This window comes from Anolis carolinensis, chromosome 2 (genome assembly GCF_035594765.1).
Source record: "Anolis carolinensis isolate JA03-04 chromosome 2, rAnoCar3.1.pri, whole genome shotgun sequence".
Classification (NCBI taxonomy): Eukaryota; Metazoa; Chordata; class Lepidosauria; order Squamata; family Dactyloidae; genus Anolis; species Anolis carolinensis.
This window is the reverse complement of record NC_085842.1, coordinates 17,068,907-17,092,038: the sequence shown is the minus strand read 5'-3', so window position 1 is coordinate 17,092,038 and position 23,132 is coordinate 17,068,907. Positions and strand designations below refer to the sequence as shown.

Below are 23,132 nucleotides of genomic sequence, written 5' to 3'. Positions count from 1 at the left end.
ACTATTCTTGTCATTGGATATAGAAAAAGCATTCGATAGTGTAAATTGGCTCTTTTTCAAAAAATTACTAAGAAGATTGGATATTGGAACACATATGCAAAACGCAATAGAAACAATTTACAACTCTCAGGAGGCCAAAATAATAATAAACGGATTGGAGTCGGAGAAAATAAGAGATTCAGAGAGGGACAAGACAAGGATGCCCGCTGTCACCTCTTCTTTTTATATCGGTCATGGAAATATTATTAAACCATATCAGGGAAGACAAAAACTTAAAGGGGGCGGAAATTCAAGGACAAAAATATAAATGTAGGACTTTTGCAGACGATATGATGTGCATCATTAAAACCCGATAAACACCACAGAAAACTGGATAGGAAAGGTGAAGAACTACGGCGAAATATCAGGCCTTAAGATAAATTTAGGGAAAACCCAAGCAATGACGAAAAATATGACAGAAGATAGACAAAGAAGACTATCTGAGAAAACAGGTTTAAAAATCATAACCAAGATGAAATACCTGGGAATAAATATATCAACAAACAATAATCATCTTATAAAAAACAACTATGACTGCAAGTGGAAAGAAATTAAGAAAGATCTAAACAGCTGGAATAGTCAAGATTTATCATTATTAGGAAGGATAGCAGCGATCAAGACGTATATACTCCCAAATATGCTATTTCTATTCCAAAACCTACCAATCATTAGGACGCAAAAACCCTTCCATGAATGGCAAAAAGATATATCGAAATTCGTATGGCAAGGAAGAAAGCCGAGGATAAAATTCAAAAATCTTACAGATGACAGATCCAGAGGAGGAATGAATCTTCCAGACCTACAACTATACTATGAATCCTGTGTAATAACATGGGTAAGAGACTGGTTGCTCCTAAAAAGTAAGAAAACTCTAAACCTAGAGGGCTTTAACCTCAAATCTAGTTGGCATATATTTACATGGGGCACCCCAGACAAAAAAGAAGCGAGAACATTCAAAAACCATACAATAAGAGACTCATTGAACAAGATATGGATAAAATATAGAAACAGGATGTTCCCCAAAACCCCACTGTGGTTAGCGCCTCTAGAAATAATATTGAAGGAACAACGAGGAAAACTGAACTGGCCAACATATAAGGACATGGTTATAAGACAGGATAACAATTACCTTTTAAGATCACAAGAAGAATTACAGAAATTATCCCCGCAAATAACATGGCTACACTACAGACAAATAAAGGAGCAATTCAACAAAGATAAACAGAAAGGTTTCATGAATTTGGATTCGGACTGGGAAAAAATTCTGAACTCGGAAAATAAGTTGATTACAAAAATATACAAAAAATTACTGGAATGGGATACTGAAACTGAACATGTAAAGACATGTATGACCCAATGGGCAAGGGATATAGGAAGACCAATCCTATACGAAGAATGGGAAAAGTTATGGGGAAAAATATGAAATTTAATTACGCCTCGGATCTTAGAGAAAACCAGTTCAAAATGATATATAGATGGTACATAACTCCGAAAAAATTAGGTCACTACAAGAAAGATAAACGAAAGAAATGCTGGAAATGCCAGGAGAAAGAGGGAAATTTTTTCCACATGTGGTGGGCATGTGCTAAAACGAAGAAATATTGGACAGAAATACACAAAGAATCCCGGAAAATATTGAAAAAAGACTTACCATTTAGACCAGAACTATATCTGATAGGGGTGACTAACACGAACTTAGGAAAAAACGAAGAAAAGATCTTAAATTATTTAGTCACGGGGGCCAGAATTGTTTTTGCAAGAATCTGGAGATCAAACCAAGTACCTACAACAGACCAGTGGCTGATAAAGATAAGTGATATAAAGAATATGAACAAGCTGACATTCCTAATGAAGAAACAACAAGGAAACCCAATAAAAGAAACGGATTGGTCAAATTTCGAGGAATACATAAGACAAAGAATGCTAGAATCAGAGGAAAAGAAATAGAGATTAGAGCTCTTGGAAGAGGAAAAAGGAAACACCCAAAAGTGATCAGGACACTCGTCATAAGAGGAATGGTCATCTGATGATGAAATCTGCAGAGTTAAACAAATGAAGAATACACACTCTTAAATCATTCCACCTCATACCCCCTCCCTTTCTATCCTCTCCTCTCCCCCCTCTTGCATGAAGTACCCCCTCCCTAACCACCCTCCCCTTACCAGTACATCCCCCTTCCCCAAAGTGTGATTTTCCCCCAGTTTTTAAGCATTGTATTAAAAGATCTCAATAAAAATACATTAAAAGAAAAGAACTGGCTTTACTTTTATTAGACGCTGAAAAAGCGTTTGACAATATAAATTGGGATTTTTTAAAATTATTGTTTAGAGAATTAGACTTTGGCCATCAATTCCTTCTGGGGAGGCTCTCTGGGATGGGGCTTGGTGGCACGGTTCTGCTGTGGCTCCAATCCTTCCTGGAGGGCCGTTCCCAGTTGGTGAAGCTGGGGGACACCTGCTCGGACCCCTGGCCATTGACCTGTGGGGTCCCGCAAGGGTCTATTCTATCCCCCATGCTATTCAACATCTACATGAAACCGCTGGGAGAGGTCATCCGGAGTTTTGGAGGGCGTTGCCATCTCTACGCAGATGACACGCAAATCCACTACTCGTTCCCATCTGACTCCAAGGAAGCCCCTCGGATGCTGAACCAGTGCCTGGCCGCTGTGGCGGACTGGATGAGGAGGAACAAGCTGAGGATCAATCCTGATAAGACAGAGGCCCTCCTGGTCAGTCGCGCGTCGGATCGGGGTATTGGGTGGCAACCTGTGCTGGACGGGGTCGCACTCCCCCTGAAATCACAGGTCCGCAGTTTGGGGGTCCTCCTGGACTCAGCGCTGACGCTTGAGGCGCAGGTGTCGGCGGTGGCCGGGAGGGCCTTCGCACAACTCAAGCTTGTGCGCCAACTGCGACCATACCTCGTGAAGTCTGACTTGACCACGGTGGTGCATGCCTTAGTTACCTCTAGGTTGGACTACTGTAATGCGCTCTACATGGGGCTTCCCTTGAAGACGGCCCGGAAACTACAATTGGTCCAGCGCTCGGCTGCCAGGTTAATTACGGGGGCGAGTTACAGGGAGAGATCTACTCCCCTGTTCAAGGAGCTCCACTGGCTGCCATTTATTTTCCGGTCCCAATTCAAGGTGTATACCATCACATATAAAGCCCTAAACGGTTTGGGACCCACCTACCTTCGTGACCGTATCTCCTATCACAAGCCTACACGATCCCTTCGTTCATCAGGGGAAGCTCTCCTGTCCCCACTCCCGATATCCCAGACCCGCCTTGTGGGAACAAGGGAGAGGGCCTTTTCTGCTGTGGCCCCCCGATTGTGGAATTCTCTGTCTGCGGAGATTAGGCAAGCCCCCACACTAGCAGCCTTCAAGAAAGACTTGAAAACATGGCTCTTTCGCTGTGCTTTTGGAGAGTAACCATTTTATATTTCTTTTCCGTTGCTCCCCCTAATATCTATCCTCCAGAATACCCCACTCCCTTATGACCCTGTTCGCTGTGGTTTTTATTTTTATGTCTTTCTCACCCCGAGTTTTAACTTAATGTTCATGTGGTCTGCCCTTGTTTTTATTGTCTCCTTGTTTTATTTTGTAATGGATATTATTTACTGTTTTGCTTATTGTATTTTGTTGTGCTGTTCTTTTATATGCTGTTTACATTGTATTGTTTTGGGCATGGCCCCATGTAAGCCGCCCCGAGTCCCCGTTGGGGAGATGGTGGCGGGGTTTTATTATTATTATTATAATTCCAAAATGCAATTGAAGCAATATATAGCCAACAATCGGCTAGAATAATGATAAATGGACAACTCTCAAATGAATTCCCCATATCCAAAGGGACCCAACAAGGATGCCCACTGTCACCGTTAATTTTTATTTTTTCTTTAGAGATTCTAATGAGAAATATTAGAAACAATAAAGATTTAAAAGGATTAAAAATTGACAAGCATGAATACAAAGCAAGAGCATTTGCAGACGATATAATTTGCATTATTGAAGAACCTAGATCAAATATAAATAGATGGATTGAAAGTATAGAGGAATTTGGAAAAGTGGCGGGGTTAAAAATAGGAAAAAATCAACAATCTTGACTAAAAATATTTCAAAGAAGAATCAGGAAAAACTGGAACAAACAATAGGTTTAAAAATTTCATCAAAAGTAAAGTATTTGGGTATATGGATAACAGCAAAGAACAATCAATTACTTCAAAATAATTATTTAAACAAATGGAAGGAAATACAGAAGGAACTGGAGAGTTGGAAAAAGTTAAAACTATCTTTATTAGGCCGAACCGCAGCAATAAAAATGAATATCCTACCAAAAATGATCTATCTGTTCCAAAATCTCCCTATAATTCGAAATACGAAAATATTTACGGATTGGAATAAAGACTTAACGAAATTTATTTGGAAGGGGAAAAAACCAAGAATAAAATTCACTGTTATGACTAATCTCAAGAAAAAGGGAGGATTCGGAGTTCCTGACTTGAAACTATACTTCGAAGCAAGCGCTTTGGTCTGGATAAGCGACTGGATAAAACTTAGCAAATCAAGGGTACTTACAATAGAAGGTTTTGACTTAAGAAGAGGGTGGCATTCGTATATCTGGTATGGGAAGACAAAAATAGAGAACATTTTCGGAAACCACTTTATTAGATCAGCACTAACGAGGGTGTGGGAAAAGTATAAGAAAAACTTTTACACAAAAACTCCAAAATGGGTATCGCCTCTTGAAGCTAATCAAAGAAGGTTATTAGGGTGGTCTAACTGGCCCCCATACAAAGACCTACTAAAAGGGAAAACACCTACTCTTCAATTAAAATCACATACAGAAATACAAATGAAATATAAAGAAGTTACCTGGTTACAATACTTACAAATCAAAGAATATTTTAATATGGATATTAAAGTAGGATTCTCTGAGGAAGATTTTTGGGGAAAATTGATTAAATTAGAGAAAAAATTAATTACTGTAATATATAATAAACTTCTTGAGTGGTCTACCGAAACAGAACAAATTACTAATTCAATGACAAAGTGGGCAAGAAACATTGGAAGACCAATACAAATTAAGGAATGGGAAGAAATCTGGATGAAGAAACTGAATTATACTTATGCATCAGACTGAAAAGAAAATTATTTGAAAATGCTCCACCGCTGGTATATGACTCCAGCAAAACTTGGGAGAATGTACAAGAATATGGACAACAAATGTTGGAAATGTAAGATAAATGAAGGTACTTTTTTCATTTATGGTGGACATGTAAAAGGACATCTGATTTTTGGAAAAAGATACATGCCGAATGTCAAAAAATTCTTAAGAAACTTTTTCCAATGAAACCAGAATACTACCTTTTGGGAATATTTGATCCGGGACTATTCGCAGACCCAAATATGGACAAATTGTCCACTTTCCTATCAACAGCAGCGAGAATAGTTTTTGCTAGAGGCTGGAAGTCGGACACGTCCCCAAATATAAATGATTGGATCATGAAGATAATGGATATAAAAGATATGGATAAACTAACCTTTCTACTAAAAGATAACAGTGGTAAAGGAAGGAAAAAAACAGATTGGTCACTTTTAGAAGATTACTTGGAGAAACTTTAAAGATACAAGTGGGAAATAATTTATTACTAGTATTAATAGTGATAGTACCAAGGTGTTACTCTCTTTTTTTGTTTACAGGAAGAGTTAGAGCGGAAGTCACTGAAAATCCCTGTGTGTATGTGTATTTTTTTTTTGTGTGTTACCTTTCTGGCTTTTCTATACACATATTGTTCTCCCACTTTCCATGTATATATATTTCTTTATCTTCTTCTCTCTTCCTACTTTCTATACTGCATATTGTTCCCCCACTTTTTATGTATATAGATCTTTTTCTCTTTAATAAAAATTATATGAAAAAAACACATACTCATTTAAAAACACTCTGTAAAATACACATATTTAAATATATTGAAATACAGAAAAAACACGTGGAGTTGAAGTTTAAAATCCATCATTAGAACTGTCTGGGTAGGGCTCCTGGAAGAGATAGGTCTTCACTTGTGTCTTAAATTCGAACAGTTGATCTAGCTGTTGGAGCTCTAATGTCAAGTCGTTCCACAGCCTTGGGGTGGCCGATTTTTTTTTTTCATGTCAGGAGCAACCCGAGTCGCTTCTGGAGTGAGAGAATTGGCCGTCTGCAAGAACGTTGCAGACGCCCGGATGTTTAGATGTTTTGGGCTCGGGCTGTGGCGCAGGCTGGAGAGCAGCTGTAATGAATCACTGCAATGAATCACACTGACCAGGAGGTCGTGAGTTCGAGGCCCGCTCGGAGCCTATGTTTGTCCTGTCTTTGTTCTATGTTGGAAGGCATTGAATGTTTGCCTATATATGTAATGTGATCCGCCCTGAGTCCCCTTCGGGGTGAGAAGGGCGGAATATAAATGCTGCAAATAAATAAATAAATAAATAAATGTTTTTGCCATCCTTGTAGGAGGCTTCTCTCATGTCCCCGCATGGAGCTGGAGCTGATAGAGGGGGCGCTCTCCCTGGGTTGGATTCGAACCTGGCAGCCTTCAGGTCAGCAATCCAACCTTCAAATCACAAGGCTTTAACCCACTATGCCACAGGGGAATGATGTCTTGAGTGGGAGAAAGAACTCTTGCCTGTTTGAGGCAGGCGTGACTGCCAGGGAAGATCATGAGGGACCTCAATGTAGCCATTGAGGGCTATAACTTCTTTCACAGAAATGGAACAAAGAGGAGAGGAGAGGGAGTAGCTTTATATGTCAAAAGCAGTTATATTGCAGAAGAAATGCAAGACTTACATTGTTGTAAGCTGCCCTGAGTCCCTTCAGGGGAAAAGGGCAGGATATAAATGCTGGAAGTAAATAAATAAATAATCTGGGAACCCAGCTTGAAAGCATCTGGATAAGAATCTAGAGAACCGGGACTCAAAAAGATCTCATCGTGGGTGTCTACTACAGACCTCTGAGTCAGGATGAAGGACTTGATGAAGCCTTCTGTCAACAGCTGACCAAACAGGCACAAAGAAGAGATATAGTAGTCATGGGCGATTTCAACTATCCCGATATCTGCTGGAAAACCAACTCGGCCAAGAGGTCAAAGTCCAACCAATTCCTCACTTGCCTTGCAGACAATTTTATGGTCCAGAAGGTAGAAGAGGCAACAAGGAGATCGGCTACTCTTGATCTCATCTTAACAAACGTGGAAGACCTGATCAATGCAGTCGATCCGTAGGGGCAAGTGACCATGTGCTCCTGCAGTTTGCCATACAAAGGAAGGCTGAAACTAAGACAACCTCATAACCTCTGAGGATGCCTGCCATAGATGTGGATGAAACATCAGGAGAGAATACTTCTGGAACATGACCATACAGCCCTGAAAACACACAACCACAACTTCCACCACACTCCGAGGCAGAGTTCCACTATTGAGCAGCTCATAGGGTCAGGAAGTTCTTCATAATGTTTAAGTGAAATTTCCTTTCCTGTTATTTGAACTCATTACTCCGAATCTCCAGGGCAGCAGAAAACAAGCCTGCTCCCTTTCCCTTATGACACCTTTTCACATGTTTATACATGGTGATAATATCTGTTCTCAACCTTCCCTTCTGCAGGCTAACCATACTAAGCTCTTTAAGCCGCTCCTCATAGGGATTCATGGTCTCCAGATCTTTGATCGTTTTAGTCTCCCTTCTCTGGACACCTTCCTGCTTAATATATTTGTTTAATTGTGGTGCCCAGAATTGCACAATATTCTAGGTGAGGTCTTACCATAAAGGTAAAGGTACAGGTTTTCCTCTGATATTAAGTCCAGCCGTGTCTGACTTTGGGGGTTCATGCTCATCTCCATTTCTAAGCCAAAGAGCCGGTGTTGTCCGTAGATGCCTCCAAGGTCATGTGGCCAGCATGACTGCATGGAGTGCAATTACCTTTCCGCCGATGTGGTATCTATTGATCTATTGACATTTGCATGTTTTCGAGCTGCTAGGTTGCAGAAGCTAGGGCTAATAGCTGGAGCTCACCCCGCTCCCCGGATTTGAACTGCTGACCTTTTGGTCAGGAAATTCAACAGCTCAGTGGTTTAACCGAGGGCTCCGGTCTTACCATAGGCGTCATTTTTCCCTTGATCTAGATACTATACTTGGTTTGATAAAGCCCAAAGTACCATTGGGTTTTTTAGCTTCTGCATCCCGTTGTTGGGTCATGTTTAACTAGTTGTCCACTAAGATCTCTTTCACATGCACTGTTGTTGAGTCAATTCTCACCCATCCTGTATCTTTCAATTTTATTTTTTCTGCCTAAGTATAGTGTCTTACATTTATCTTTGCTGAAATTCATTTTGTTGCTTTAGGCCCAACTCTCTAATCTGTTAAGGTTGTTTTCAGTTCTGATTCTGTCTTGTGTAGTAATTAGCTTTCCCTCCTAATTTGGTGTCATCTGCAAACTTGAAAGTCATGCCCTCTAAACCTTCATCCAAGACATGAATAAAGATGTTGAACAAAACTGGACCCAGGACCGAACCCTGCTTATGGCACTCCACTACACACTTATTTCCAGGATTAAGAGGAACAATTTGTGAACACCCTCTGGATCCCCTTTTCCCTTCTTGAAGATAGGAACATTTGCCCTCCTCCAGTCTGCTGGGACCTCTCATTCTCCAAGAATCCTCAAAAATTATTTCTAGTGGTTCTGAAACGACTCCTGCTAGTTCCTTCAATACTCTGGGGTGTAGTTCATCTGCCCCTGGAGATTTGAATTTGCCTAGAGTAGCTAGGTAAACTACTTCCTTACATAGTTTGGGTTGCATGACCCCTTTTGCCTTGTCCGCCCCATATCGTCTCCTCTGCATTCTGCTTTCCACCCGCTTCTTTTTTCAACAGGCCACAGATGTTGGGGTGGAGCGGTAGGTTTAGAGCCAAATGACTCACTGAGATAAATCTGTGCCAATCTAAGGCCCCGCTCTGGGTTGAATAATTTCAAGTCATTTCCGTATCATGCTAATCCCATCACAGGATTTTTATGGCAATATTTGTTCAGAGGGGTTTGCCATGGCTGAGAGTGTGTGGCTCATCCATGGTCAACCAGTGGGTTTTGATGGCCAGTCAGAACCTTGGTCTGCAGAGTCATAGTTATGCACTCAAATCCACCGCACAACACTGGCTTCATTCTACACAGAAGGAAATCTCCGGAACCCATTTTGAATATGTAATTGGATTTATTGTTACTTATCCGCTGCTAGGCATTTGGAATTTCGCTTTGATTATACATCAAATATGTTTGAATAGTTTTAAGTGTGAATCTTTTAATGCTGTTTATATTTAATTCTGTTTTAATATTTGTATATTTATTTTGAATGGTGTGCTAACTCCATCCCAATTTTCTCTTTCTTTCTATCTGTCTTTCTAGACCACACATACCCTATTCTAACAAACACAGTATACATCCTAAGACAGGATCTGTGAATATTCCACCTGAAAGCACCTCATCCTTCCTCAACAGCCTTTCAAATTAATACCAACCACCATTAAATAATAAGGTTGTTTGAAAAGCAAGTAAATTGAGTCATGCCAAGAATGATGAAAAGTAATAGAAAACAGAGGACAGGTACCAATAATTCACAAAAGCTTAGTTGAACTGATCCTATATTTTAGGACAGTCTTTCCCAATACGACCATTTCTAGACATGTTACATTACCAATGTCTCTTGCAAAATCTTAATAGATTATTTTCTAGTCAGTCTGGAGAAAAGACCAATACTAAGTGGGAATAACCTTCCCTGTTTGAATGGATTAAAATTGCCTAATTAATTTTCAGCCAGGACATTCCAAGATCACAACCAACCAGATGACCTAAAGGAAATCATCATTCAGATTCTTTCCTTTAGACCTTTGTAAATAGACTCAGTGCAAAATCATTCCATTAATGTCATCACATACAGAAAGAGACTCAGAATTCTAAACAAGCCTTTTCTTCAGGTTAAACTAGATTTTTACCTACATATTTTAAGGAACACCGTATGTCTTTGGACATTTCATACACACAAACACACATACACATCTTTGATTGATTATTATTTATATGTTATTGATAGGACAAGAAAGATTCACAGAAACTAGTAAGCATGAATAAATAGAAAACTATTTCTCAGTGATTATTTCTTAGTTATTTCATACAAGAAAATTCAGTCCCACATACATATAACTACATGAAATCCATTCCCGCACTTTGAATCAAAAATCTCATTTAAATGTATTTTTAATCCTGAATATACATGACAGGAATATATTTGCATTAACCAGAATACATGAATGGATGAAAAATCCAGAAATATCTTTCCTTTAGCTCTCAAAATATTATCAGTTATGCTTAATGGGATATTTCATCAAAGAAAATTGGTCAGATTATTATTTTCCCCAAAAGCTATGGCTTTTTAACTGAGTGTTTCTGTAACAAAGATGCTCTAGGTCCCTCTGATGTAAAACAAAGGAACTTCACTTTTCCCCATTTCTTCCATATGGCTTAACAATTTAAAAAGAAGACTTGTGTTTCAACTGCAGATCTATCCACTCTAGTTTTCCTTTGCTGCGAGTTGCTTGATGACCAACAAGGTACGATGTCCAACTGAAGACTGCTCTTTTGACTGAAGCTCTTTCAATACTATGCATTTGTATGTCTTTGCTCCTGTGTGAGTTTTCTGATGACGAATAAGGTTTCTCTTTTCACTGAAGCTCTTTTCACACTGCAAGCATTTAAATGGCTTCTCTCCTGTGTGAGTTTTCTGATGACTAATAAGGTTTCCCTTTTGACTGAAGCTCTTTTCACACTGCAAGCATTTAAATGGCTTCTCTCCTGTGTGAGTTGCCTGATGACTAATAAGATTGCTCTTATGACTGAAGCTCTTTTCACACTGCAAGCATTTAAATGGCTTCTCTCCTGTGTGAGTTGCCTGATGACGAATAAGGTTTCTCTTTAGACTGAAGGTCTTTTCACACTGCAAGCATTGAAATGGCTTCTCTCCTGTGTGAGTTGCCTGATGACAAATAAGGCTGCTCTTTTCACTGAAGCTCTTTTTACACTGCAAGCATTGAAATGGCTTCTCTCCTGTGTGAATTGCCTGATGACGAGTAAGGTGTTGCTTTTGACTGAAGCTTTTTTCACACTGCAAGCATTGAAATGGCTTCTCTCCTGTGTGAGTTGCCTGATGACTAATAAGATTGCTCTTGTGACTGAAGTTCTTTTCACACTGAAAGCATTTAAATGGCTTCACTCCTTTGTGAATTGCCTGATGACGTACAAGGCTGCTCTTTTCACTGAAGCTCTTTTCACACTGCAAGCATTGAAATGGCTTCTCTCCTGTGTGAGTTGCCTGATGACGAATAAGGTCTTTCTTTTGATTGAAGCCCTTCTTACACTGCAAGCATTGAAACGGCTTCTCTCCTGTGTGAATTGTCTGATGAGTAATAAGATTTCTCTTATGACAGAAGCTTTTTTCACACTGCAAGCATTTAAATGGCTTCTCCCCTGTGTGAGTTGCCCGGTGACGAACAAGGATGTTTATACATGGACTTTCTCCTGTGTGAATTGTGTTGAAAAGCAAAGCTTATATTAAGGTTTAAAAATATACAAATTACAAAATGCATTTAGTCGAGACACTTTTTTCCCACAGCTCTTTCCAACTCTGGCAATAGTCTTTTGCTCTAAATCTTATACCAGGACATAAGCCTCAAAGTAAATCATAACTCAACCAGGGCTGGGGAAAATAGAGCTGTTTCCTTAGCCCTATTTTCTCTGGAATGCCCTGTACTTCTGGCACAGGAAAGGTAAAAACCCTTGATCTGCCTGATGCCACAAAGGTAGGCGAACTTAACCTCATGGCATCAGGCAGCAGAACAAACATCCAAATTCAGATTAGAAGCCAAAAATAGTTGCCATTTTAAAAAAGATTGACAGAAGCTGCACAGATTTTGTGTTTGACGTTCTCTCTGTTTTGTCACTCCTTATTTTCGCTCCCTGAAGGGTTTAGTTAACAACTTGGGCCACTCACAAAAGTCTTTTGATTTTGGCTTTATTACTCAGATCTCTACAGCTCAAATAAAAAATAGCTAATGGTGATTTTGACTAACACCCCTCCTTTCTTTCCAGTCTCACTCCACGCCTCCAACGTCCTTATTAGTTTTTCCCCATGAGAAAAGTTAGTCCATTCAGCTACTCTCAGATCGTTCCACTGACACGCCTGGCTGACTCCAAGCTCTCATGGAGAGGCTTTATGGTGACTTCCTGAACAACAGAAATCAGCTCCTAACACTTACATTATTAAATGCTATTTTTCCCATTTTAACCCCTGAATCTTTTTTGTAAAAAGCACCCCCTACTTTTTATATTGTTAGTTTCACAAGCCTGAATTTGAATATATTCTAAGGTAATCTGCCTATGCAACAGACTGCTTTGGTAACCATGGTTGAAGGCCTACAGATGGACCCAGACAGATGTGGAAAAGGTGTCCCCATTGATTCCACTGAACATTTCTGTAGTTTTAATACATAAAGGATCAAACCCAGAAGATATTATTATTATTATTATTATTATTATTATTATTATTACACAGCAAACAAAATAGATATGCTGGATTTCATATCACAAAATCACAAGTCGAACACTTCCCAAGTGTCTAGGACTGTGTGATGTATTTTCAGATGATGTGTGCAGATCCCAGTAGGGTGGCCTTTTGCAGTTGGCAGATCGTAATTTTGTCAATGTCTATGGTTTCCGAATGCCGGCTGAGATCTTTTGGCACGGCACCCAGTGTGCCCATCACCACCGGGACCACCTGCACTGGTTTCTGCCAGGGTTTGAAGTTCAATCTTGAGGTCCTGATAGCGGCTGAGTTTTTCCTGTTGTTTTTCGTCAATGCAACTGTCACCTGGGATGGTGACATCAATGATCCAAACCTTTTTTTCCCCACAACTGTGATGTCTGGTGTTTTGTGTTCCAGAACTTTGTCAGTCTGGATTCGGAAGTCCCACAGTATCTTTGCATGTTCATTTTCCAATACTTTTGCAGGTTTGTGATCCCACCAGTTCTTTGCTGCTGGGAGGTGGTACTTGAGGCATAAGTTCCAATGAATCATTTGGGCCACATAGTTGTGCCTCTGTTTGTAGTCTGTCTGTGCAATTTTCTTACAGCAGCTGAGGATATGGTCAATGGTTTCGTCAGCTTCCAGTCTGCATTTTGGGTCATCAGCTGATTTTTCGATCTTGGCCTTAATTGCATTTGTTCTGATGGCTTGCTCCTGGGCTGCAAAGATCAGGCCTTCTGTCTCCTTCTTCAGGGTCCCATTCGTGAGCCAGAGCCAGGTCTTCTCCTTATCAGCTTTTCCTTCAATTTTGTCAAGGAACTTTCCATGCAATGTTTTGTTGTGCCAGCTGTCAGCTCTAGTTTGTAGTGCGGTTTTCTTGTACTGGTGTTTTGTCCGCTGTGCTTTGAGGAGTTTCTGATTTTTGACTTCAATCAAAGCAGGTTCTTCACTTTGCTTTACATATTCTGCCAGGGCATGTTCTTCTTCTTTGACTGCTTATTAATAATAATAATAATAATAACTTTATTTTTATACCCCGCCTCTATCTCCCCAAAGGGGACTCAGGGCGGCTTACATGGGGCCAAGCCCAAATAAAAACAATAGCAATATAAAACACAACAATAGACAAAAGACATGCACAATTATAAAAATTTAAACATTAGCCAATAAAAACAAATGACAAGAACTAATAAAAACATGTATTAAAACAGAGAGGTTGTAAAAGTAGACTGGGTAAGGTGCACCATATAAATATTGTAAACACGAGGTGACTAATAAAGTAATACAAATTAAACATTATCAACCTATATCGTTCTTAAATACCGATTATAACCTCAATGATGGTATCCTTCCTTTGTAGATGGGAAATGGAGACATTTTATAGTGGCTCTGTTCCTTCCTGGAGAGGCAAACCCAGAAAGTGCTGATAGATTTGCCTGTTCTATCCCTTGCCCACTGCCTGTGGATCCCCCGAACATCTGTTTTGTGCCCTATGCAATTAACACATATACTGGAGAGCTCATTCGCTTCCGGCAGGCCTACTTAGACAGTTCTAATGATGAATTTTAAACTTCAACTCTACGCTAACTTTTGTGTATTTGAATACGTATCTTATGTTTAAATATGTGTATTTTATAGAATGTTTTTTAAATTATTTCGTGTTTTGATTATGTGTTTTAACAATGCTGTATCCCACCTCGAGCTGTGAGGAGAGGTGGCTAAGTAATAGAATTACTATTATTATTTGCTGCCATGGCTCCACTGGCTGCCCATCTGTTTCCAGACATAATTCAAATTGCTGGTTATGACCTATAAAGACCTAAATGGCTCAAGTCCAGGCTACTTCACTCATTGTATCTCATTGTCCAAACCTACCTGGGTGCTAGAAACCTCAAGAGAAGCCCTTGTCTCACTTCCAACACAATCACAAGCATGGTTGGTGGATGGAAAACCATCACTGCCTAGAATTCATCTAATGTGGCAACTCCACCCAAGTGCCAATTGTCTTCTTGGCTGGCCCCTATGTGGATTTGGAATGAGCTTACTTTCTATGGCTTCAGAGGAAGATATGAAACACTGGATAATTTTTAGAACTTGTAAACCGATTTGGTTAACTGCAAGCATAATGGAGCCTTACCCAGAGATGACACAATCCCCAAATTCTCCTCCATGATTTGCTGGTGCAAGGCTTTTTGGCTCGGATCCAATAGGGCCCACTCTTCCTCTGAGAAATCCACAGAAACATCTTCAAAAGTCACCTGAAGGGAAAAAAGGTTATCTGCAAGGAGAAAATGCCAACTAAGTCAGAAAAAACAAGCCATTTGTGATTAACGTCTTTGATTATGTCATTCATTGAAAACATCTTGCACTGAAGGAATGTAGAAAAGAGAGGTTCATTTAGAGGCAGGGCAATAGTCAAGGGACAAAGAACCCGGCTCCCCCTCCCCTCCCCTTCAGGGATCCTGCTACCTACCTGATCTGGTCCCACAGAATCTCTTCTTAGGAAAGAATCATGAAAAGTTGTGCTACTATCACTTGGCCATGTTTCACTACCTGTGAAAGAGAGGAAAGACATCAGGGAGGGTGAGATTGGCTGCCCCACAGTTCCTTCCCTCAGAAGCCAGCCACTCTCCCCTTGACCCATGACGCTTTTTTAAACTCCATCCTTGGTCCCAGGTCTCTAATGTGGACTATTCTGTTTTCCAGAGGGATTTCAATCTAATCCCAGGAAACATAGAGGGTTGACTCTATTCGTTTCTGTATTTGTGCCAATGTAGCCAAGAGCACATTCACCACCATAAACATCCAGAGAGAAGCAAAGGAATGAAGTAACTTTGAAAGGGGCACAAATAAGTATTGTAGGGAAATGTCTCTTGTCAACAGCATTCTTAAGCTCCCAGGCTCCCCATTTTTTTTCCAATTTACACAGCTCAGACATTTCAGGTCTACTCAAGGGGAGGTAAGCAAGAAGGATCAGTGCCCATCCCTTACCAACTGTCACATAGGCTCCATTTCCAGTCTGGGCAATGCACATGGTGTCTGAAGGAGACTCCTCCACCTGACTGGTCTCATCTGCAAAAGGGTCCTGCACCTGAACAAGCATCACAGATCACAAAGAAAAAGAAAGATTAGAAAAGGAGGTAGGGCTCTCTTTCTGCAACCTGTGCCAGACCACTTGGGTTATGGTTGGGACCAAGACTGGTTTTCTTCATTCTTTCTCCTTGATTTCATTCTTTCTCCTGTGCTTTCAGGTCCCTGTTATCTCTGTTGAACTTCAACCCCACACTGCTCAAGTCTGCAGTCCTCAATGAGGAATAATTAGTTAGCTTTAATATAGGCTGAAGGAATCCCCACCCCCCGACTCCTGAATGACAATTGGAAAGTATCTATTTGTTCTCTTCTCTATCTTTCTGCTCTGATTCTGATTGGTTCTGCAGAATGGATACTTTACAGGTCCATGCCTTTATTTATGACTTCTGCTTTTTTCCATCTCAGTGAGTGTGTATTGAGACATCTCTCTGCTGGTGTGTCAGGAGAGATGTAGTGCTTGGAGATTTTTCCCTCTCTTTTAAACCCTAGAAGAGATGGAGTTCAGAGTAGCTCAGACCCAGTTCGTTACTACTGTATTAAGAAATGTAATTATTTTTGTAAATAAATCTTTTGTAATTTTAAAGATTGAACTCTGACATCTTTGCCTCTTAAGCTCTAAATTCTTTTACAACCACAACACTTCTTGCTCTGCTTGCTGTGAGCTGAATGCTCAACTATAAGTATCCTGTTTATATTATTGGATGCTCTTCTGTATTTTTGGGTACTTTTCCCTAACAATCTCTACCTGTGAATAACATAACAGTTTCTTAGGGAAAGAATATTCAGAAGTGGGTCAGCCAGTTGCTTCCTCTGAAATACACACCACTGAATTGACCGGTGCCTGGCAACTGTGATGGACTGGATGAGGACTAATAAATTGAATCTTCAAAGTTTACCATCCTATAACTTCAGATCATTATACCTGGTTATAAAGGCAGTTGTAAGACCAATCTTAAAGAAACGTTCCCTGAACCACAGCAATCCTTAACAGCTATCAGCCTATTTCCAATCTCCCCTTTCTGGGCAAGGTTCTGGCTCCAGGGATTCTTGGGTGAAACCAATTATCTTGGCCCTTCACAGTCTGGTTTTAAGCGTGGTTACGGAACGGAGACAGCTTTTGTCACCTTGGTGGATGAGCTCCACAGAGAGCTAGAGAGGGGGAGTGTGTCCCTGTTGGATCTTCTTGATCTCTCAGTGGCTTTTGGTGCCATTGTCCATGGTATCCTTCTGGACTGGCTCTCTGGGATGGGACATGGGGACATTGCACTGGAGTGGTTCGGCTCATACCTGGAGTACCGGACCCAAATGGTAATGCTGGGGGACACCAGCTTGGACCCCTGGCCATTGGCTTGTGGGGTACCGCAAGGTTCTATTTTATGCCATATGCTTTTCAATATCTACATGAAACCACTGGCTGAGGTCATCCGGAGTTTTGGAGTTCGGTGTCATCTGTATGCAGATGACATACCACTCTATGACTCTTTTCCGCCTCAGTCCAAGAAAGCTCCCCGAGTCCTGGACCGGTGCCTGGCAACTGTGATGGACTGAATGAGGACTAATAAACTGAAGCTAAATCCAGAAAAGACCAAGGTCCTCCTGGTCAATTGTGAGGCTGATCAGGGTATAGGGTGGCAACCTATGCTCGACAGGGTAACACTCTCCTTGAAGAGATAGATCTGCAGCTTGGAAGTCCTCGTGGACTCAGTGTTGATGCTTGAAGCTTCTAGTGGCCACTGTGCTAACTCTGAAGACGGCTCGGAAGATTCAATTAATACAAAGGTCTGCGGCCAGGCTGCTGAATGGGGCGAGTTATAGAGAACATACCACCCCCCTTTTGAAGCAGCTTCATTGATTCCCTATTTGCTTCCGGGCTGAATTCAAAGTGTAGGTTATTACCTATAATGCCCTAAACTGCTAGCGTCCTGCCTATTTACATGACCACATCTTTATAAACCTGTTCTAAGATCGGCAGGGGAGGCCTTCCTCCCTATCCCACCCCCACCACAAGCGAGGTGGGGATGAGGGACAGGGCCTTTTCAATAGTGGCTCCCCGACGCTGGAACACCCTCCTCGGGGAGATCAGACAATCAGTCACCCTCATGACGTTTAAGAAGGACATGAAGATCTGGTTATTCAAACAGGCCTTTGACAATAATTCGATAATTCCCGCTTAATGTGGATGAGGTCTTTGTTTTATGGAAATATTCTCACTCCAGTATTTTTGGATTTTATTTAATTTATTGGGAACACTTATGTTTTAACTAATGTTTTATATTGCTTATTATTAATCTGTCTATTTTGTTTTATTTGTTTTTTGTTTATATTTGCTCACATATTTTGCACATATTGTCCATTATATTTATATATGTTGTCAGCCGCTCCGAGTGCTTCCAGAGAGAGGGGGCAGGATATAAATCAAGTATATATACAAACATATATATACACACACACCACCCTGGGGAATGGAGAAGATGACTGCCCCTCCTTTGCGGGATGCAAAGGGGGCAGTCATGGCGCTCCAAGTCTTTTTTCCAGGGTGAACACACCTGGGTCCTCCTTTCCTAATGCTTCTCTGAACTCATTCCAACTTGTTTCTATTATTCTTAAAGTTAGCCACCTGAAAGTGAATGTGATACTCCCGGCCTGAAGGGTGTTCAGAAGAATTTTACATTATCCTTCAAAACAATTAATCTTGGTTCCTTGAAATTACAAGATGGACACCTCTCTCTCTCTCTTACCTGGGGCTTCTCCCTCTTCTTCTCCTCTTCCTGACTCAGGAAGAATCCTTCAGCCAAAGCCACGGCCTGGGAACTGGTCTCTGCCCCACATTCCCTCACCCAGCGCTCCATCTCCGCAGGAAGGATGGCCATGAACTGCTCCAGGATCACCTGGTCCAGCATCTCTGTCTTGGAGTGTCGCTCGGGCTTCAGCCACAGGCGGCAGAGAGAGTGGAGCCGGCTGCAGACCTCTCGGGGCCCCAAGGCCTCCTCATAGTGGAAATGCCGGAAGCGCTGGCCCTGAAGGTCTGGATGGTGCGGACTGCTCTCCTGGTCTTTCCTCCAAGAGTCCTCCCAGAATGCTCTATTGTTCTCTTCCTCAATAGTAAAAGAAAATACTTCTAACTGGGAGGCAGCTGGCTCTTGCCCTTCCATCTTGGTTCTGCGCTTCTAGGCTGCCTTCCGTCTGGATGAAGATACGTCCACCTCTTCTCTCAGATGACATTCAAAGTGAGAGGACTGGGAGAACTGGTGGGGCCTGCAAACAAAAGAATATGAACAAGCTCAAGTGAATACTCTCAAGGCGGGATAACGTTTTGTCATGAATCTTGAATTAATGACTGGCTTCTTGATCAGGAGAGAAAAGATTCAGGAGTGATCCGCTCCTTTTTTTAAAAAAAAAATTAAATTAATTTATCAATCAAAATGTACAAGCACTCGTTTTCCTCATTCTACAATATCTCAAACACATCACGTTGCATACAATCCGACAGCAAAAAAACCCAAAAAAAACCAAGAACATCCCCAAGCATATTTCCCATCAGTCTTTTAACTTTTCCATTACAACTTCACTATACATCTCGCCACTACACACCCTTCATCTACCTATACATGTTTTATTATCAATATTATTATTATTAATTTATAATTCAAAATGTATACGTATACATTCTTTCCCCATTTTACAGTATCCCAGACATAGCCCGTTGTATACAATCCAACAATAAAGAAAAATCAAAATCAAAACATCTTTATGTATATTTCTTACAGGTTTTAGACTTTTCCATTACAACTTTACTACATATCTCTCTACTACATCTTTTTATCTACTTAGGTAAAGGTAAAGGTTTTTCCCTGATGTTAAGTCCAGTTGTGACCGACTCTGGGGGTTGGTGCTCATCTCCATTTCTAAGCCGAAGAGCCGGTGTTGTCTGTAGACACCTCCAAGGTCATGTGGCCGGCATGACTGCATGTGGATCTATTGATCTACTCACATTTGCATGTTTTCAAACTGCTAGGTTGGCAGGAGCTGGGGCTAACAGCGGGCGCTCACTCCGCTCCCAGGATTTGAACCTGGGAGCTTTCGGTCTGCAAGTTCAACAGCTCAGCGCTTTAACACACTGTGCCACCACCAGGGCGCATGTTTATACATATTTTATTTATTATTATTGTTATTGTTATTATTGTTATACTTTTTTCCCATCTTCCCTTCCCCTTAATTTGTGCCACCTTCACCAGGACCAACCAACTCATACTGTTTCACAAGTCCAAAATTTCATTGTCTCTGTTGCTGGCTTATACCCCTTTCGCTCCTAAAAATCAAAAGCATCACCCCGGATCCTCTCCATTGCTTGATCCTTCCTTCCTTCCTTTTTTTTTTTGGGGTGTGTAAACAGTTTATTAATGAAATGTTACATAACAAAACAGCAAATTATAGTCAGATAACAATCATTTTGAAATGTACATGCATATCTACATTAGTCAATCAGCCTGTTAATTCTAACACTGAGTACATATTATCTGTTACTCAAAACATATAGAATTGCTCTTTCTACATGTTATCCACTATTTTCAATCTAGGTTTCTACTCATTTTTTTTAAAGAAATTAAATATAAGAGTTCACCCTAACATTCAAACAAAGACATACAACGTATTACACACAACAAACCCTGCACGCACCCAAAACCCCTATCCCACATAAAATAAAACCCCTTCCCCACATCCGTGCACCCTTCACCATGACTTCCAACCCCGAATCACTATGAAACCTTTAAGCCAATTTACCTATCCTTGTTAATAGTAACCCTAAATTCCTAATGGAGCTCCTCTGTGTTACTGACTCCCTATTCAGATATGCTATGGCCAGCTTCCATGTTTCTAAAAAGTCCTCATTACTTTTGTTCTTCCTATTATTGGTAAGTTTGGCCATTAGCATATATTCCCGCATTCTTTCTCTCCAATCCTTTTTAGTTAAACCTTTTTCCCCTTTCCAGTCTTTGGTTATGGTCAATCTTGCTGCCGCAAAGCTATATTGGTATATTTCTTGGTCCTTTCCGTTATTGTTTTCTCTATGTACACCTAATAGACACAATCCTGGGCTTTTAAAAATCTTATTATGTAGCAACTTTCTGTATATATTTCAGATTTCAATATTAATGTCAAAAATACGTAGTATGATTTTACAAAGGATTTGTGCTACATTAGAACAGTAAAGACAAATATCCCTTAAGTAAAATAAACATTAAATATTAAATAACCAAAAAAATAAAATAAGGTGTAAACACTAAGCTAATCTGGGAATCTGCTATTGCAACACATCCAATGTTGCAATATTGGACCGGGCTGTGGCACAGGCTGGAAAGCAAGCCAGCTGCAACAAATCAACAACTCACTCTGACCAAGAGCTCATGAGTTCGAGGCCAGCCTGGTGCCTGCGTCTTGTCTCTGTCTCTGTTCTGTATCATGGCACTGAATGTTTGCCTTTATGTGTGCAATGTGATCCGCCCCGAGTCCCCTTAGGGGTGAGAAGGGCAGAATATAAATGCTGTAAATAAATAAATAAATAAATAAAGTGGCTTAAAACCAGTATTAAAAAAGGTTAGGACTAAGTACGTTCCAGTCTACCTGGAATACACGAAGCTCATTCCAGAAGCGTGTTTAAGAATCATAGAATAGAATAGTAGAGTTGGAAGAGACCGCATGGGTCATCCAGTCCAACCCCCTGCCAAGAAGCAGGAAATCGCATTTAAAGCAGCCCCGACATATGGCCATCCAGCCTCTGCTTAAAAGCCTCCAAAGAAGGAGCCTCTACCACACTGGTCCAAGAGTCCAGAAGAGCCTTGACTCCCAGTGTGACCATCATCCCACTTTCTTTGCTAGTTAACTTGTACCCAGTATGCTTTATTATGCCAATTGTTTGCCTTAGATAGTTGAGCAAATAGTTTTCATGGTTGCCTCTCGCTAGCATCGGGGCGAAAACTGGCGATTCTCTTTAATTACCGTGTGCCAAAATGCCTGTATGGCTTGATCCTCCCTGTGCACTCTCTCTCTGTCAGCTCCTTTGTATATCCCTCCAAATTCCAACCAGGTTCTCTGGGAGCAGGGGGTGGGGAGCCTGTCCTTGCAGCCTTTCTCTGCCCTCCTTCAGGCCCCACAGACCCCACTCCCAGGCAGATGAGGCCGAGAAGGCAGGAGGAGGAGGAGGAGGAGGAGGAGGAGGAGAAAGGTGGGAGGGCAGGGACCTCTTGGCTGGACTCAGGGTCCTCCAGAGCCCCTTCCTTCCTTCCTCCCTTCCTTCCTTCCTTCCTTCCTCCTCCTAAGAATCAAGGGGCCCCGATCCTGCCCTCCTTGCCACCTCCCAGCCTCTGCTGCCTGAGCCTGCCTGATGGAGGCCCTGCCCCCTCTGCCTGGAAACACAAGGAAGGAGCCCTGCCCCCTCCCTCCCTCCCTCCCAGGACAAAAGAGGGGAGAGACCCACCTGCAGCGCTTGCAGTCCAGAATGTCCCTCTGCTCCTCTCCCGAAGAGAAGGAGAAATCACAGCCAGATGAACCAGGCTGATGCTGCTTTGTCCCGTCCTCACATACAACCTCCGACGCTCCTTTTCACTGGGATAAATTCTCTCTTAAGGCACAAACAGGCAGCATCCTTGGAAATACTCTGTCCTAAAAAGCACACAAGACAGTCATTACTTTCATCATTTCATTAATTGCCATTTCATTATTGTCAAGGCAGGGCCCTTGTTTACCCAGGAAAGAGATGGCCAGGCCGGCAGCAGGAAGGAAGGAAGGGCCTCCCACAGCCAAGCCCCGCCCCTTCCTTCGCCTACAACTCCCAGAATTCCCAGCCAGTTTACCAGCTCTTAGGATCCCTGGGAGTTGAAGGCCAAAACACAGGTTGAGAACCGCTGCGAGAGCCCGTGTGGCTCGTGTCTGAAACCCTTTGCCGGGCTTTTTGCTACTCAGGCCTTAGTGAATCCTACCGATCTTGCCAGAAAGCCATCCTATCCAAGGTAGGCTTAATCATCGTCCTGCCCTTGTGTGACATTTTTAAGTCTCCTGTCACTGTGTTGTATTTGGCCGAATCACTTTAGGCAGAAAGGACTGGATATTCCTATTCCCATTCCTTTGGGATCATAGGCACCTATTCTCCTATTCCTGCCAGATACTATCTAAAGCGATCACAGACATTAGGAGGTTTTTAGCAGTATGCTCTGCTAAATTTCTCTTCCAAAATACAACCTCTGCTGTGGTTTTTGAGGCCACTTTTCCCTCAGAAAGAGCTTTTTCCCTCAGGAGTCCTTTTCACAAAATGGCGCCCCCTGGTGACTGCAAGCTCTGTGTTGTCGAAGGCTTTCATGGCCGGGATCACAGGGTTGTTGTATGTCTTTCGGGCTGTGTGGCCATGTTCC

The 23,132-nt window shown here is 41.5% G+C and overlaps 1 protein-coding gene across 1 annotated transcript in view; it reads right to left on the bottom strand.

The window, feature by feature from the left end:
- Positions 1–22,340, bottom strand: part of LOC100556920 (zinc finger and SCAN domain-containing protein 2) — a 44,710-nt gene extending 22,370 nt beyond the window's left edge. The window contains exons 1-6 of the mRNA XM_062969274.1: positions 22,202–22,340; positions 18,465–18,981; positions 15,628–15,727; positions 15,110–15,189; positions 14,774–14,894; positions 10,633–11,633 (exon numbers count right to left, since the gene is read on the bottom strand). Of these exons, the coding sequence (XP_062825344.1) occupies positions 10,633–11,633; positions 14,774–14,894; positions 15,110–15,189; positions 15,628–15,727; positions 18,465–18,878 (1,716 nt within the window). The 5' untranslated portion in view covers positions 18,879–18,981; positions 22,202–22,340. The remainder of the gene's footprint in view (positions 1–10,632; positions 11,634–14,773; positions 14,895–15,109; positions 15,190–15,627; positions 15,728–18,464; positions 18,982–22,201) is intronic.
- Between the last annotated feature and the right edge of the window lie 792 nt (positions 22,341–23,132).